Genomic DNA, 17,734 nt, shown 5'->3' with positions numbered 1-17,734 from the left:
CATAGATCGATACATTTGTAAAAATGGCCCATTATCTTTAATAAGCCATTCCCTTCTGGGTATACATCTATGTGCATGTGTGTGTCTCTGTATGTTTGTGTCTGTGTCTGTGTTTGCATCTGTGTTTCTATGGGTGTGTCTGTGCCTGTCTCTGTATCTGTGCTGTGCGTGCATGTCTGTGCATATATGTGGAAGGGAGATGCTAGGGTGGGGCTGGAACAACCAATTTCATCAGATCTTCCATGGCACATGTCATTCTGCTGGGTTATTAATAAGGTCAAAGGAAAGGTTTCTTGCCTCTAGCTGGGTCAAAAAAGTACAATCAGGATAGACTTTGGCTCCCTGTCCCACAGTGCCCGTCACTAGCAGTCAAGTGCAGGCCATTGAACTGTGTACATCAGCTGTCCAGGGGCTGCCAAAGGCCAAGAGGTAACACAAGTACGCACAAGGGTTGCTGAGCAAGGCCAGCTCATTGGTCATTTCAAAAAAAGTGCTTTCATCATTATTATGAATTAGTTATCTGACTACCACCTGCACATTCAGTTTAAGATAGGATTTGAGCTTACAAGTTAAATGTATGGTATCAGAAATTGTGCAAAATGCTGAGACAGACTGTGAAACATCTGAAATTTATTAAGCAACCCACCATTGCTGGAAACGGCATGAAACTGTGCTTCATTGTTCAATTACTAGGAAAAAGACCTTACAGTATCTTACCTTGTACACAAAAGAGCAGTAATGCAGTGACTAAAATTTGAGTTTTTTGCCTATGTATATATCCTCCTCTGTGACAGGCTGCCATTCTGTCCAGGAGTTACCCTGCCTCACACCCTCTACCTCCAGGATAGACTCTGGACCACAATGAGCGTCAGAAATGACTGTATACTAATTAATCACAACATAAATGTTTTGGTTTTCTTATGACACTACATTGTTTATTTTTACTGTTACAATTTGTTTTACATTGCATTATTTATTAAAACTGTGTTTCTTGGTTATTTTTCACGTTACCACTGAGTACAGAACAAGGAAACTCAAAGCAGGTGCTGGTAGCAAAAATAGACTTCACATCTTCATCTCCACTAAACCTCTCCGCTGGTCTTTTAACATCTTCGAAGGCTGCCCTGCGCTGTAATACTTAAGAGCCGTTCCCTCTGTCATTTTGAGCACTTACGAGAGAGGCCTCTGCCTTCAAAATCTTTTCCTATGTAGCTTCCGCATCTTCCTTTTCCTCTTTATTCTGCTGCCAGGAGAATAGCCATCGAATATCCCTGCTAGAGATCAGAGTGATTTGAACAAGCTTTCTCATCCCAAGACAACTGGAAGACTGGACACAGCATCCCAAATGATTATTTCATCCCATTGCTTTTTGTAAAGTTGCATTTACATCAACATGAAAGGGACAATTAAGATGTGAGATCTAAATATGGTGTGACTCAGTACCCCTTAACATGTATAGCAGATGTCAGAAGTGTTTATTACATATGTCTTGATACCATTTTTAAATATTCCTCCTCCACATTTTCTGAAGGACTGGGATGTCCAAACAAACCTTTAGTGTCAATCAGCAGAAATTAACTTGTGACACTGTCTCCCAGATCTGCTAAAGGCCAGCAAATCACTTTTGAATTTAATTCCAATTTGTCCCAGAATAGATTTATTCTACTGAAAGTCTAATTATTTAGACATTTTGTTGCCTTGTGCAGAACGTCTGGAAATAGCGACTGTGATTTTGTCAGTTGTATGATCTGTATTGTATCACCGTGGATAAGTCCCAGACATAGCCTGAGAGAATGGCATCATTTCTCTTTTAGGAAAACTTGATATATGCAAATATGATATCTGTGAGACGTGTGTGTGTCAGTAAATGGTGAGCAGCGCTGACACAGGAGGCACTAGATTAGGTTTCTTGTCTCGTTGCAGCTTTTCTTCAAAGCGGCTTACAATGACCTGCCCGTTTATAATTGGGCAACATTCACAGGACCAATTCAGGATAGGTATGCTGACCAAGGGTACCGCTGCAGTGAGTGAGATTTAAACCCCACTCCTCAGAGCGCAGTTCAACCACCACACTATCTGCTGCCCTCTTTCTTCTTCAGTTTCATTTACATCATAACTCTAAAATTATTTCTTTACTTACATAAGCCCATCCTGCGCAAACATGCATTTGTAATACTTCACTTGTATTTATGAGTACCCAACTGACACAATACAGAACACGTCACATATTGCATATACACTCACCGCAGTGTGTACGGTCTCTGTATTGAAATCTTAAAGAAGGATATGGGGCTTGAAGTCATACAGTAATGTCCGGCCAATAACACGGGCACTCCCTGAGGGAACATGAAAAGCAATAAGCATCATTTGAAATTATTTTCGGAATATCAGATAACCCACTCGACATTGTTACAAGCCAGCGTATAAATAATCAGAAAACATGTATTCAATTGATTCAAAGTGTTATTAGATGGACATGCCCATTTTTTATAAATTTTTTCTGTCCCTTGAGGTTTGGGTAATCCACATTGAATTATTTAAAAGACATTAAAATGAGCATGATGGTTCAATACATATTTATTGAATCAGCCCGTGGCAATGAAGAAAGGTCTTTCTATAACAGAATAAACGCAGTTGTAGTGGTTTCACCTCTCACAGCAATTGAGAGGTTAGATGGGGTCAAATCTCAATAACCGCAACATTATCTAAAGGGAGTACTAGCCTTATTAGATCTCATCATCCAACCGCACCAGATCCATAGTTCTACATGTCTCCTTATTAAGCTGCAGTGCGTTTAATTTAATCCATTTCCTTTGTTAGTCCAGAGTATTTTTTTATATTATATATTCTTATTCCACTTTATGAATCATCAGCGCCGTAATGAATGAAAATAAATGCATATAATTGATTAAAACTATTTTTGTACACTAATGGTGCAATTTCAATCATTTCATTCATTTCTTGTTTTGCTGTGCAGTCCGTGTTGTGTTCATGCCATTACACCCCCCCCCCCCCCCCCCCACGCCACCCACCAAAACAAACACACTCCATGCAATGCTGATTTTGGCAGACCACGAATTTCAGGTATCAGTGTGAAGTTTTGAGTCTAGTTATATTCTCATATAGGACTGACCTCTAAATCCTGAGCTGTGCTATCGCCTCAGTGTGCTGCGCCCCGAGGGCCCCAGGCCTCCTTGCCACTAGCAGCGGTGAACTCAGAGTAACCTGTCAGTACAAGCAAATAAATTAATAAAGATCATAACACATTATCATTCCAGTTCTATAGCAATAATAAGGTAATATATTTAATAAAATTGTGTAGTGATATCATTATTATCTGTTGTCAATGGTAAAGTAATTGCAACATGCTGTAATTGTTCCACTGTAACTTCATTTTTCAGTCTTTTGAAGAAGTGTTTACTCCAAAGCAATGACAGGTTGAAAATAAACACACAGACACAGAGAGGGAGAGAAAGAGAAAGAGAGAGAGGGACATTAACCAGGACATATCCTGTTGATAATAAACACAGATACTTGAAGGAGGCTGAGATTCAGACCTGTACTTATAGAGGCAAACCTGAAAATCTCACAACTCCTTGGGGCTATTTATTGGGGGAGCATGCATCACTTTTGTGTTTGTGTCGTTATTTCTTCCAACTTTTTTGGTTACTTATTTAAAATATGTACAGTTAACAAAGTGAACGCATTGCATAAATCTGACTCCTTTAACTTTAGAAACGTCCCTTTACAATATCAATCAGGTTGTTGTAGTTGTTGCGTCGGATATTTTATTTGTTTCCAGTAAATGCGTCACCCTGGGTGTGTGTGCGCGCGTGCGTGCGTGCGTGCGTGCGTGCGTGCGTGGGGGGGGGGGGGGGGGGTCACTAGCGCTCATCCAAGCACATAATGTGTCCACTTTAGAACTTTGGGTATCTCCCCTGTGTGCATTGCTGCTATTTTTGGTCCTGCCAATGCCTCACAAGTTGTTTCTGGTCTATTCCTAAGGATACAATGTTGCATAAAGAACGTTGTTTGCGTTTCATCTACTTTACTGATGCCCATATATACTACCTCAGAGTAATATATTAATATTATTGTAGAATTGTTTATACCATCATTCGCATGCAATTACAGTTTCGGGGTCTTAGTAAAAAAAAAAGTGGTCACTTGTACGGAGAAATTGAGTGTCTTCAGTTTTCTTTAAGGAAATTTCGTTTGTTTCTGTCATCAGTGCCCCAATCAGTCTTATGCTAATAACACATTGTAATACAGCTGCAGTTTGCGGAGTTATTGATCATTGAAATGGTTTATGTTGCACTTCCCCGTCAAATCGGATTCAAAATGATATATTTATCTATGCTTGAATTAGACTAAAACAAGTTCTTGGTCCGTCCAGCTGGACAAGTCCTGATCCTGCTGTTACGAAAAGGAGTTTTGAAATACGCAACATAAAGTTAAATATTAACACAAAACAACAGTAGAAACAGTAGATAAAAATGTGCAAAAAAAAATCACAGAAAAGCGCTTGCAAACACATAGGGTTGCCTAAAAAAATAATTTTGCCAAATGAGCTGTAAATTTTGTGTTTACTATGTTTCAGCCTGAGAAACACAAAATTTGGGCACGAAATATAAACCAGCTGAAGTGGAAGAATAAACAGATACAGAACTTTCTGGAAAAAAAAGTGGTGATAATAACAACTGGGAAGATAAGCCCTGAAGTTGAATTCTTTTCCTTTGCTCGTGTTTCATCCGGCGTCTCTTGTCGAGTAATTTGCGGGGTTTGTCTTTCAAAATTCCTTGGTCATCCGTGGCAGTGGCCACAAAATAAACATTAGTAACTTTTCGGGCTTTGAGCAACAACAATGTCTCCTTGGGAAAGTTAAAATGAACCTTTGGTGCGTCCTCACAGAGCAAAAGTGTGTTTTGTTCTTGAGGACTCGAGTCGCACACATGGATGATGGAAAAGGAACGACTTTTTCGTTTTTCAGCTGGGCATAAAATGATTGGCATGCTTTTCGGGGTTGGACAAACACGTAAAGGTTCGCTAGGTAAAGGTGTGGTGTTTTAGTGTCCCCTGGGAGCCTGTTGTTCTCTCCTTTTTTCATTCATCCCATCATGGCTGCGTTTGTAATCGGTGAAAGTGGCGCACGAAATTTCACAGAAACTTGTTCGGTGTCTCAGCCTTAAAAATTACTCGGCTCCAAAAAAGTAGCGCCACGCACGTGTCATGTTTTAAACACTCTAGCTCGGCAGATATCATCATGGACACATTTTTTTAATTCTCAAGTCTGGAAGAGAAGTGCAAAACAATAGCCTGCTTACCCTGCGCCTACCCTACATTTTTGATTTTTACCACTGGGGTGATGAGAAAGTAGGGAAGGGAAAAATTTTGAAAAAGTGATGAGTGAGTCATTCTGATTCTCCGGCTAAATCTTACTTGTCTTCGGTGTACGATCCTTTAAGTCTTCAGTTACTTTCCATAGTTTAAAGTATATCACGAACGAAACGCGACGAAATATGGGCTCTTGGAATCACACAAAAGCGTTTTCCACGCGCTGAACGGAGCTCCAGGTAACGACGCAGGGTTCACACCAGCACAGCGAACACACCGAACAGCGAACACACACCAGTGCCTCCCTGCGCTGCGTCTCCTTGCACCCTTGAACCTACAGCCACTTCCAGCGCACCGCGGGACTCCGTTTCCGCGGTGCCTCGGTCCGCTTGGGACAGGTGAACATTTTACTGGAAACGTTATAACTGCGGAAACGCACTGATGTTGGTAACTGGTGAAAAGTTATTACCTAAACGAGCTATATAGTTACTGAAACTTATTAACTGGTTATATCTGAGCTACACAAAGCGAATGTTGCATCTCTAAATTAGTCTATAATGATGTGGCCTCTATTAATTAGGAAAATTTTGCTTCCATTTCATACCTTGTTATTTCGTTGCGGACGGTTTAGATCAGCGATGTTCTGTTGTTACAGACTCTTATGTAATATGTCAATTTAAGCATGGAATTGCTGTTTAATCTATCAGTCTAATAAAACAATTAAAGCATCATTAACAAGGCCGATGAAGAACTCTGTCAGTTAAATCGTTTGTTTTGCTTCCTCGGTGTAACGTTTTGTATTTTGGGGCGACTGCCCTGATTGTAATGCAGTATTACTTCTTTATTCATCTTACAATATTACTTTAATTATGAAACGAATTGCATCGAAAAAATTAAATAATGCCCTTAGATTTCAATAAGTTAGCCTACGATGATCATACAAATTGAGTCAGTAACAGGGTTAAATTCCGTTCTATAATTTTAATTTAGCCTTTATCGGTTATATACTAATTATTAATTCTTTGTCTTGGACAACAACAATGAACAGCCTAAATAAACATGTACAGACTCTGTGCCATAAATAACAGTTATGTAAAACAGGTATACAGTTTGCAATGTGTTCGCCAGTTTACGAGTTTTATGTTTTTTAATCGAAGATGGTACATTTATTCTTTTATTTATTCTTACTGCTACTTGTTTCAAATAACTTTTGTTCTCTGAAAAATATTTTTGCGCGATTGCGATTAATCCGAAGTTTATCCCGCGCCTAATATTTGAATACGAATTAGTCGCTTCAAATAATGCAACGTTTACATTTTATGATTAAATTTATGCTTTTTCACGTGTAATCTCTTGCACAGCAGCCTATATGTGTTAATGCTGTTCTGCTTAATAAGTGCTTCTGTGTTTTAAAAGTAATCTGAGCAGAGAAATAGTTAAGCAATCAGCATTAAGTTAACATTTTTATTTGAAAACATTAAATATGTTTTTGTCAAGGAGAGGTTCGGAATCGGCACGGAATGCATTGCAATACTGAAGAAATACACCATAGAAAAAGGCAGTAGATCGCGCTGCGCCGCACACATCAATTGGAAATATACATTTAGGACGTAGGCTAAGTGTCATTTTTAAAAAAAAAAAAAAAAAAAATCAATGTCAAATTATGATTATTGTTCTTATTATTGTTATTATTATAACTACGCAATATTTTCTAGAACATAAAAACAAAGACATTGTGTTCGAAACCTCTGAACGAATCGTGGTACCTAAGGGTGGTTCAGCTGCAGCATGCAAAATGTAGCTCTTGACAACAAAAAATAATAATAAATATAAAAAAACTTTTATATTCAACAACAACGGGTACATACGACACTTACAAACAAAGATTATCGGACAGTTTTACAAACACCATGGATCCCTTTTTTAACCTATACAGATGAGATACATTGTTGTCCACACATTTTTCCATACATAAAAGTTTGTCCCAGGAACTACGAATCTTTATAAAATCTATCAGACTACATAGTGTCCAGAATATAATGTATAATATAGACATGACCTCGATAGCAAGGGCCTATAGGAATCCTACTACACATGCGCTCCTTTTTTGAAATACTTTCATCCTCCTGCAATTCTGACAGAAACACATAGGCAGAAAATAGAAAAAAGCATAAACGGAATCGAGCATCATATACCTCTTATAAACTGACGCATTGGACGCATCACATTAATTTATTATATACGTATATATAAATTGAATATATTACATTTCTTAGGACGCGTTTTTTTTTCCCATACAAGTTAATTTTAATTTGACAGTTGGGAAGTTGTAGGAAGATGTTGAGAAAGTCCGGGCGATGGGGAGAAGAGCCTTGAACATCGGACTATCTCCCCCGAACAGGAACAGTTTGTTTCTTTCTTTGTTTGTCTTCGCGGGAAATTTCAAGGGGAAGTGGAAAAAACAAATACCAGTTGATTTCCTTATGTTCTTCTTTATTTTCTTTTATTATCGTTGTTGTTGTTGTTAATATTATTATTATTATTTTTATTATTATTATTATTATTATTATTATTGTTGTTATTACTATTATTTGTGATCCTTGGCCAATATTTGGACATATTTCTAAAAGAAAAGCGCTTTAAAAATATACGTCACGGACAGAGCGGCGCGGAAGTCTCTGGAAGTCGGGCGTCGACGGGACGGTGCCGGGTCTTTCAAAAAGGCAGGGTGTCGAGGAACAGTTTGTCGATTATTGCCGGCGGAGGAACCAGGTCCTCCAGTTTTAAGTAGAAGATGCGCTGCAGACCCTGCGTGCACAGCGTGCGGAGCTCTGGAAGCTTCCCCAAAAGTTTTGACAAGTAGTTTGGACGATTCAAGCCGCCGCCGTTGAAAGTCACTTGGTCTTTGAGACAGTTCACAATCTTGTTCTGAAGTTCTTCGACCCTTTTGGGCTCCTTTAGTCCATGTCTCTCTGCAAAAATAACAAAAAACACGTGAATGCAAGTGCTGTCGGCAAAGCACGTATCTTGGGATAAATTAAATATGCCATGGCTATATTATGTTTTAGATGATGCACCTCCCAAAAACGAAAGGCTATTCTACACTAGTCCTTCAAGTTCCTTCAAAGTTCCTTTACCATACCTGTCACCATGGCAAGGGCAGCTATGCAGGAAAACGCCGATATGTCTATATTCATGCTCTGGAGGTTGGAGGAGAACTCCACGATGGAGTCTATCCATTCTCCAAATCCACGGACACACTGCAGTCTGTGCAACACAACTCCGTTGCAAAAAATGAGTTTCCCTTCCACGGGGTTAGACCTGCAGTAAAACAACAAAACCACGTTATTTATAGCTGCTGGTGTCACTGACGGAGATTTAGAAGGTGTCCAGTTATTACAGGGGTAATGTTATTCGAAGCAGTAGAGCTTGACAGGGGTACACCTCCACTGACATGGGATCTGTCTGGTAGACGTGGTACCTGTACGCCAATCTGAGGACGAAAAGTTCCAGGAAAGCTGATTCAAAGAGGAGGTCTTGGTCCTGCTTGGGAAGATCAGCGAAGCCAGGAATCTTCTCCGCCCAGCCTCGGATGATCTCCATGGAGCCGGTGAGAAGATCATAGAACTGCTGGATGTGCTGAGTGTCGTCTCCAGTCATCTGGTAGTCAGGGTTGGCCTGAAACTGGAATTTCATTTAGAAAGCGCTTAATGAGGTCTCCTGAAAATATATAACCCGTGAAATTGCAAAGCCAATTTCGAGCGGGACAAGTTGCGTTTTCATAACAATTAAAGCCCCTCTCTGGCCATTTATTGCGTTCGATGTCTCTAGGGCAATTCATTCGAGAAGGTATGTTAAATTAAACGCGCAACCATGCCGACATTTAGCAGGGTTCAATTCAGAAAGACGCCCACTCTCAACATCTTTTTTTTTTCTACAAATGAAATACTAAGTAATGTTATCATCATAATCATTAGCCACGGGAATCTCCTTTAATATTCCACTCAGCAGAGATATTTATGCTTTTGTGCTACACACTCTAACAAGCCCAAACAGTTTGACTAAGTCCGCAATTATTCCAAAATGATTCTAATTAACGATCTACCTACTCCTTTCTTTCTTCATTACATCACCTTCCCTGCCTGGGGAAAAAAAAAAAACAAAAAAATAGTATTAATAATCTGACTTACTCTGGAGTAGTCCAGGCTGGACATGGATGGGTTCGAGTCCACGTGGGCCCTTACCAGAGCACTTATGAGGCTCACTGGTGGTGAGGGGGGCGAAGGCTCCTGTGGACTTTTCGGTTTGGATGGCAGACGCCCCCTTCGACCCTTAAGGCTGGCTGTCCTGACAACTACAACAACAACAACAACACAAAAAAAAACACATTTATATTACTGTTTGACCAAGCCATATATGCACAATATAATTGTTTTCCTAACTGCTGCTATATTGAATCTCACTTCCATAGACAGCCGCTAGAGTAATGCGTACAGGGGGTCCCCGCTATACGATACAGTACATAGAGCGGAGGAGCGCTTCGTAGACAGAATGAAGAAATAGCGGAACGTCGTATAAAGGGGACCTGTCAAATGTCAATTCAAAACAAGCCGTTCCTTGATCGTCTTGTTCCTGCATCGAAAGCTCCTCGCTTTTCGCGGCCGAAAATGACATACTCTCATTTTGTGTCGCTTTGGAGAAAAGTGTCTGCTAAATCATGGATTAATGTGAATGAATTAATACAATACCTTGATGCGCAGTTTTTGCGCGAAGGTACATGATGGAGGGATGATCCTACCGCCGACTATATTCCAACATTTTGTAATCATATAATTTTGTAATCATATAAAATAAAAAAAAAACGAAAAAACTACACACTTAAATGTGTGTACATACATGATGTGGTTGCTGTGGTCTTACCTTCTTTGACCATGCCGACAACAAGGCACTTCTGGAAACGACAGTACTGGCATCTGTTTCTTCGGCGCTTATCAACCGGACAGTTTTTGTTGGCTAAACACACGTATTTTGCATTTTTCTGCACGGTGCGCTGCAACAAAAAAAAAAGTCGAAACAATGCTGCAGATCAAAATTTATTCAAATGCACAGACAGAGCCATTTATGATGTGTGCGTTAAGTGTCGCACGGAGAAGTGTGACACAGCGGCGATTTCTGACAAAATTAAACGGAAGGGAAAATCGTGGAGTGTTAAAAAAGCCAGGACTGCAAAGACCCTCCAGTATTAGCTGTGTTTTATATGCGAGAAGCAGGACGAGACGGGATTCTGTAAACACAAATCCGTGGGCTTTCATATTTTTTCCGTCCCCCAGAGACTCTTTCCATTGGAAAGTGATAAGATTATTCAATCAGGATGGTGAAATAAGGAGACCACTTAATTTGACCGCTGGGAATTCGGTTCCACTTGGTTAGCCCAGACACGACCATCCGTCCAAATCAATTTCATTTTGGGGGGAAAAGACTGGCAAAAATGCACAAGAAGAGAACACACTCGTCGCTCTCGCACACACACACACACACACACACACAGTGGTTCCTAATTTTTCTACTTTTCTTATTTTGTCTCACGAAAAACTGCTGTTTCATGACTTCGGCATTATAAAAAAAGATGCATACGGGCAAAAAAGTGTTTTGTAACTTGAAGCGACGTAGCGAAGCAAATATTTTTCACAGCTTTTCGAAGCACCTGAAACGCTGATCCGCATGCGCAAAACAACAGTTAAAATAACAGAGTAATAATTTCTGATAAAAACTCTCGTGGCTTGCGCACAGCCTGCAATACGGAGCATCCCTCGACAAGGGGCAACGCACGATTTAATGCTCACGCTGCGCAACGTTTTCGGCTGCGGATTTTTTTACAAAGGAAGTAGCATGTGCTCCACGCATCCAGCGCTTGACATCGGTCGGAGCGGAATCGGGAGTGTGGAGCCCTACCTTGAAGAAGCCCTTGCAGCCTTCGCAGGTGCGCACTCCGTAATGCTGGCACGCGGCGTTGTCCCCGCACACCGCGCACAGACCCTCGTTGGAGGGAGACCCCCTGGACGGCGGGGACGGCACCTGGCCATCCATCAGCTGATGCGCGTGGCCGAGCTGAAGGGAATGAGGAAAGCCCATGGCCGCCTGTTTCCTGATGGCGCTCGGGACAGCGAAGCTCTGGCTCTCTAAGGCACGATGAGCTCCTGGGGTGTCGGGGTTCATGGACACGTGGAGGGGGCCGTCGAATCTCATCTGGCAGCTGGATACGGGGGTGCCGGGAGGGGACTGTTTGAAGGAGAAGAGGGAGAGCCTGGACACCGGGTTCTTGCGCTGATCTATCATGTGAGTGGTCGCTACGTAGTTCTGGTGGAAACTGTGCAGGGAAGCGGGCTCGTCCCACATGTGGTTGGGCTGTACTTGGAAGTTTGGTGTGCTCGGAGTGTGGGGCGAAGAGGGCTTGTAGTACATGGACCCGGAATGGGGCATCATCTCTTCAGACTGAGGTGGCAGGTGGCCCTGCTGATGGTAGCCGTGCATTTGGATGTCCTCCACCTTGATGGAGGACTGCTCTCCTGCATGGGGCATTTGGTATATACAGGGAGGCTTGACGTCGTAGCTGGTGTTGTAGTTGTCCATGAATGTGCTGAAGCTGGGGAGAGAAGTCGTGGCTGTGATCTCGGTGTTGGTCAGGTCCATACTAAACTTAACAAATTCAGGTGTTAGGAAGTCGCAGCTGTACTCTCCAGCGGTGTGGTAGCTGTAGCTCTGGGATGCGGGACTGGCTCCTTGAGGTGATGACCCATATTGAGCCTGAACGCAGGGCATGGCTGCAAACGAAAAGTGTCAAAAAGCTCACATACGTGTATCTCCAGCAGCTCTACACCGTGCACAGAAAAGGCATCTAAAAAAGGTATATTTGACTATAACATCACAAGTTAAACGTCCACACCAAAACAGCATTCTCGCAAAAGTATCACTTACAGCCAAAAGCTTTGGTGCTTTACGACAACCCACTTTAAAAATTATGCGAAAAATGGAGAATGCATTAATGAAATATGAAGCCTGAAATCAAAGTGTATCACCCCTGTTTGGAAGTTTACGTCTCTCTTTTTGGCTGTAACAATGAAGTGCGATAAGCATAAAGTCGCACTCAACCTGTGCGTACAGACAAAGTATGAGTATGAATTTCCATACCTTCAGTCGAGTGACTGTGATTCTCTAGGACAGTTAAAGTGGACAATATTATCAGGTGTTTCGCGATCGGTTTTTATGTCAAACAAGCAGCTTTCCTCTGGAATCTCCTCCTAGAAAATAAAAACCATATGGGCTTTTTTGAAGTTTTGCCTTGAAGTGTCTGATTTACATATAACATCATCATTGTATGTCAGCAAACTTAAATTCCATAGAAGTAGCCAACCTTTAATCATATCTTTAACAACGTCGCCTTTGTATTAGATTACATTAAAATGTTACCCAGCAAACTGTTTAACACAATATCTGATGCCATTTTAACAGCATGCCACACACTGTCATATTTGACCATCTCGTATTTCACATGAAAAGTAAACAGTCGAATGCACTAATCACAAATAAAGACACAGGATTCAGAGAAATCGTGAAACATCGTCCGACATATACAAAAAAAACCCCCTGATTTTACATTAGAAGTGAGCAGCTGCATAAACGCGGTATAGAGTATGAGCGCTTATCCCATGGCAAAAGTTTGAACGTACAGTTTGCCTTAAGCATTTTGGGGATTTCACTACCACTGTCCAGCTTATCATACATGAAGATATTAAAAAAGAAACCCCCTTGTAATGGCACTGTTAACATCCCATTTTTAAATAAATTCCAACAATATCAGGCGCAGTCACATGCAAACATTAGAGTATTTCCAGCATCAGCAACTCGATTTGCAAATTCTGCTCCGTACTAAGACCGGCAAGAAGCCCGACGCTTCCAGCAGACAACGACAGAGAACAAAGTCGGCATGAGAAGAAGAAGAAGAAGAGAGACCCGGGAATGAAAAAGAAGCACAACCCATTCCCAACTCCAACGAGCGACTTGCAACGGCTGAAGATCATGCGCTGTTCTGCAATTCAGATAAAAAATCACACTGAGGAAACATGTTAAACCGGGTACCTTACTGTGTCATCAGAGCAGAGGTTCGCTATCCATGCAGACGATGGGTTGTGCACAGTTGTCTTCAGGTCGGATGCGGAACAAAAGCCCAAACCATAAAGCAACGCTTCAGTGAAGAGGCAAGCGGAGACGCGCAGCTCTCCTTCAGCACCGCGCAGTGACGAGCGCTCACACTGGCCTCTTCTCCTCAATGTGCCTTTGTTTATGTGAGCCTCGAACACCGGAGCCCACGTGTCTAAAATGTGCGCGTCACGCGCGTCGTCAACAACCACGCACCAATCCGTGTCACGCGAGGACCGGCCTTCCCCGCGCGCCGCTGCCGGCCAACGCGCTGACGTGCCGCTGAGCGATGCTTTCAGGTAGCGAAGCCGGCGTGGATCGCGGACCTTTCTTTCGCACCTGAGGCTGAGAAAGCGTAGTAGCAGGAATTGCTGCCGCGCCACGTAGATCCAGTCAGACGTGCGGTTTTCGCGCCTTTCTGCGTTTCCAGTATCATGTCGCTGTGCGGATACCCTTATTTTATCAGCGCTCACCCCGTTTGTAGGAAACTCAACAGTCATACAGTATCTATGGTCGTCTCTTTTAGAGCCAGGTGAGTTTGCTAAAAACGTGTTTTCATTTCCGAACTTTTGTGATCTCCGCCGAAATTAGTGTTTCAGTCTGATTCAATAAACAAGCACGTCATGCTCATTTTGATTGACGTTTATTTATATGCGCACACGCTCCTCTGTGGATCGTCATGCTTTTCCTAAGGCAGCTCAAAGAAGTTAAGTTTCTTCTCGTTTGCCGAGGTCTTACACTTTTGTTTGTGAGGGCCAGCCTAACAAGTGTAGTGTCACCTCCAAGGGCACGGCCACAGACTCATTTTTACCGTATTTCTACCACCACGCACGTGTAGGTGCCCTAACACATTTGTTGATCTCAAAATCATGTGAACGAGCTTGCATTTCTGCTCCGTTCATACCATTAGCAAACAAGTAATAGTTCAATTCCAGGTATATTTGTGTTTCACAATGAAAGATTACTGTTGATCAAGGGTCAGAGACAACTACTGACTGAGGATGTCCTATGTGTCAGACAGGTGGGTGTGCACCTCTGCGAGTGCCACAGTTCTGTGCTAAGAGCAGCTAGAGAGCTCATTAAGTATGGAGCATCATGGACTGCTGGGGGTTGTGCGCGAGACAGGAGACAGAGTTGTGAATGATGCAGAGGGCTATATCTCTGATGCAACCCGGAGATGCCAAAGTAAGAAGCTCTTTTTGCTTTTAGAAGGTGCTTGTTATTATTATCATTGTTATTATTATTACTATTATTATTATTACTGGTATGACCCATGTAAGGTGTAAAACCATTAATGGAATTCTTGTAGAAGTAATTGAATGGTTTAAATAAAGTTTTTTTTTTTAAGATATAACTTTTAATCTTTAAAAGTTTTTATTTCTCCCCATGGAAATTGGTAACTTTGAACTGAACCAAATCACAAATGTTCACTGAAATATTTCAGCATTGATGGCCACTGTTTTAATATGGCAGTGAAGAGCTGGCAGCAGCTTTATGTGTTAAGTTAAACAATATAAGAATTCAGCTTACCTCGGAGGGAGAGTCAAAACTTTATAGCAATTAACATAGAACTCTGCTACTGTTTATCCCAGAAAGTTACTGTATACCACATTTGAATAATACTTTTGGCATACTTTAAACTTTAGAAGTGCCTTTTATGTGAAAAACTGAGCTGTAAGTGCTCTTTTAAATGTAGCCTCAAGCACATTACATACCAGATGGAACAAAGAAATGTGGAACACAATTTTCTTTGAAAAAATCTTTATTCAGTGTTCATGTTCCAATATAACATTAATAAACATAGTATACGACAAGTACCCAGGTCGAATGTGTTAGATTTCAAACAAATCTGACACAGTGCAGCAAGTTCCATCAGAACAGGAAGCGCAGTGAAAAGGGCAGTTGTCTTCATTACCCATACCACTTTTATCAATTAAGTGCAGTCACCAGTTAAACAATATAAGAATTCATAATTTTGCTGGAGAATGCATTATTTCATTGCACACGTTTGGCCTACAATCCAGTATATATTTTCAATTAATAATGGCAATCACTGGCCATTAAAAAATGGCATTCTCTAAACACTTTGGGGTAATTACTAAAGCAGATGTGTATAATGGCTTAAATGTTTTGATGGATAACAGTATATGAAGATTGGAGTGACCAGCTATGTCTTCTGTGTCTTCCAGTCACACAGTTTTACAGGGAACAAATGCTGAACCAGATTTGAATGTATGTAATAAACATATGTGTCAACACAACTGCCAAAGTTCTGAACAGTGCAGAATGTTAAATGTGCTAACAGTGTCAAACTGAGACGGCATTAATTTATCTATTTAAATGTGGAAACTGTAAACTTGGAGCGACGCTGGAAACAGAGAACAAAGTGTAAGTGTTCCTTCTTAACTTTGCATTCCACTACTGGTGTTTGCATATGTCTGCAAAAAGTTCCAAATGTCAAACACGCACAATGTAGAGCAAATAATATTTATTTATTGTAAGGAATTCTTTTTGGAAGGCAATATCAGCGCATTACATGGTACAGTGTACTCTGAGTTTAATCAAAAAATTCTACTCCAAGTTTGCCTTTCGTTATTTAGCACATATCATTAGACAGTACTACACCACATCAGCTCTGGTTATCACTTCTGGAACTATTATATCTCTGAAATAAATACTGTAGTGTGGTTTGTTACTGAAGTGTACTGTAATTACTGTATATATGCTGAAATGTTACTGCAGATGAACATTCATCATGCTCAATTCTTTGATAACCTTTGCTCAGCCTTCCAATTTTCTGCTTTAAGTGTAAACAAATACAACCTTAGACTAAACAGGATAAACTCACAGAACTGTATCCCATACTGTACATTTCTCCATCATGTACAAATGCTTTGGTTTTTTACAGTGCTGAGGAATTTCTTATACTTCCACCTCATTCTACCGAGACTTATAATGGTTTGCAGAATAATGAATCAACATCATGCAAACACACTCAGCCACTGAACCTTTTTTATGTTCTTCATTGCCTTCTACAGTGATCAGCCATATTAATTGATTAATTCTGAATGTGCAATTTATTAAGGTATTTATATAATATCCTTAATCTACTGTTATTCATTTACTAATTACAGTTAAGAGTTTAAAATATAATTAAGTATTTTAATTGTCCATTGCAGAGTTGAAATACTAAGTACCTTATTTGTATGCATATTTTAATTGCCAATCATCTGAGGGGTGGGAGCTAATCAAGTGCAATCAAATCAGAGCAGTTATTTCACAGGAAAGGACTGCTGAACAACCAGAGTACTGTATGTGTGTATAGACACATGTAATTAGAGTGAAGAAACCTGTGACATTTTATATCAATAGTAATATATATTTGCCAGACTTACAGGAGAGACTTCACGTGAAGCTAAATGGAATAGCCAAAATGTACAACCCAAATAGAAAAAAAAATGTTGTATTACAACAGCAACTGTGATGTGTAACAGAGTAATAAGAGTATCAAAAGTGTCGACGATGTAACTATTACAACCCAGTACTGCGTGTAATGAAAGAAGTGCAATCGTCTAATTTGTTGCAATAACTGTGGCATCACCACGTTTCACTTCACAGCCACGCACAGGAATTGACAGATTATGAGCAGTTAGGCTGCAATAACTAAATCATGGGTAATACTAATATTATTTGCATGAAGATATTCGCTATCAGTATCAATCATGGCCAGGTCAGGGCTGTGCGTTTTAACAACATCATCAGCATGAAAAAAATAGCCTACACATTACATTTTGTATTATGAGCATAACGTACTAATTAGTTTTTGAAAAAAGAGAGAAATGCATGATGATATTTTTAAAATACAACAACGTCGTAAGACTTTATGAATAAAAAAATACTTCTAATTTGCATACGTAACGTCAGTAGTTTTTTGCAGATAAACATGATACATTGATTTTACAGGCTAATGCAAAACTTAAGTATGGCTAACTTTTATCTAAAAGACAGTTAAACAAGATAAGAAGAATAACTGTACTCACAACTTGAATTTTGAGTTTCCTGAAAAAATTGGTAAGTTAGCCAGTACACATCGTCTTCTCTTACTTTAAAATAACATGAATTAGTAGTTGTTCCTCTTCATTCGGTTCCAACATAACGCTGCTGCATATATTTAAAGGTTCTGGCGTACGCTGTTATTTTTTCT

At 40.5% G+C, this 17,734-nt stretch overlaps 1 protein-coding gene and 1 long non-coding RNA gene across 4 annotated transcripts; both read right to left on the bottom strand.

Moving 5' to 3' along the window:
* Nucleotides 1-1,045: 1,045 nt before the first annotated feature.
* On the bottom strand, nt 1,046-5,497 carry LOC108927926 (uncharacterized). The gene is made up of 4 exons (XR_001965633.2): nt 5,440-5,497; nt 3,134-3,225; nt 2,245-2,336; nt 1,046-1,274 (listed from the first exon to the last, which is right to left on the bottom strand). It is a non-coding gene; the product is annotated as an uncharacterized LOC108927926 (long non-coding RNA).
* Nucleotides 5,498-7,939: 2,442 nt separating this feature from the next.
* On the bottom strand, nt 7,940-17,611 carry nr4a2a (nuclear receptor subfamily 4, group A, member 2a). Of its 3 annotated transcripts, none has more exons than XM_018741535.2 (8): nt 17,571-17,611; nt 12,523-12,632; nt 11,287-12,155; nt 10,255-10,384; nt 9,525-9,688; nt 8,816-9,018; nt 8,477-8,655; nt 7,940-8,306 (listed from the first exon to the last, which is right to left on the bottom strand). In XM_018741535.2, the coding sequence occupies exons 3-8, from the start codon at nt 12,151-12,153 to the stop codon at nt 8,050-8,052; spliced, it is 1,800 nt and encodes a 599-aa protein (XP_018597051.1). In that variant the 5' UTR covers nt 12,154-12,155; nt 12,523-12,632; nt 17,571-17,611; the 3' UTR covers nt 7,940-8,049. The 3 variants fall into 3 exon arrangements, with proteins under 3 accessions (XP_018597051.1, XP_018597049.1, XP_018597050.1); XM_018741533.2 differs by lacking the exon at nt 17,571-17,611 and adding an exon at nt 13,471-13,648; XM_018741534.2 differs by lacking the exon at nt 17,571-17,611 and adding an exon at nt 13,476-13,648.
* Nucleotides 17,612-17,734: the final 123 nt, after the last annotated feature.

The sequence above is a fragment of the Scleropages formosus genome, chromosome 12 (genome assembly GCF_900964775.1).
Source record: "Scleropages formosus chromosome 12, fSclFor1.1, whole genome shotgun sequence".
Lineage (NCBI taxonomy): Eukaryota > Metazoa > Chordata > Actinopteri > Osteoglossiformes > Osteoglossidae > Scleropages > Scleropages formosus.
The sequence above is the reverse complement of the archived record's forward strand: the minus strand, read 5'-3'. Positions and strand labels throughout refer to the sequence as shown.

Coding starts and splice junctions, on each gene's coding strand:
- nr4a2a (XM_018741535.2), bottom strand. CDS start 12,153: ATGCCCTGCGTTCAGGCTCAATATGGGTCATCACCTCAAGGAGCCAGT. Junction 10,385..11,286: donor GCTGCAAGGGCTTCTTCAAG/GTAGGGCTCCAC, acceptor TTTTTGTTGCAG/CGCACCGTGCAGAAAAATGC. Junction 8,307..8,476: donor TGCCCTTGCCATGGTGACAG/GTATGGTAAAGG, acceptor TTATTTTTGCAG/AGAGACATGGACTAAAGGAG.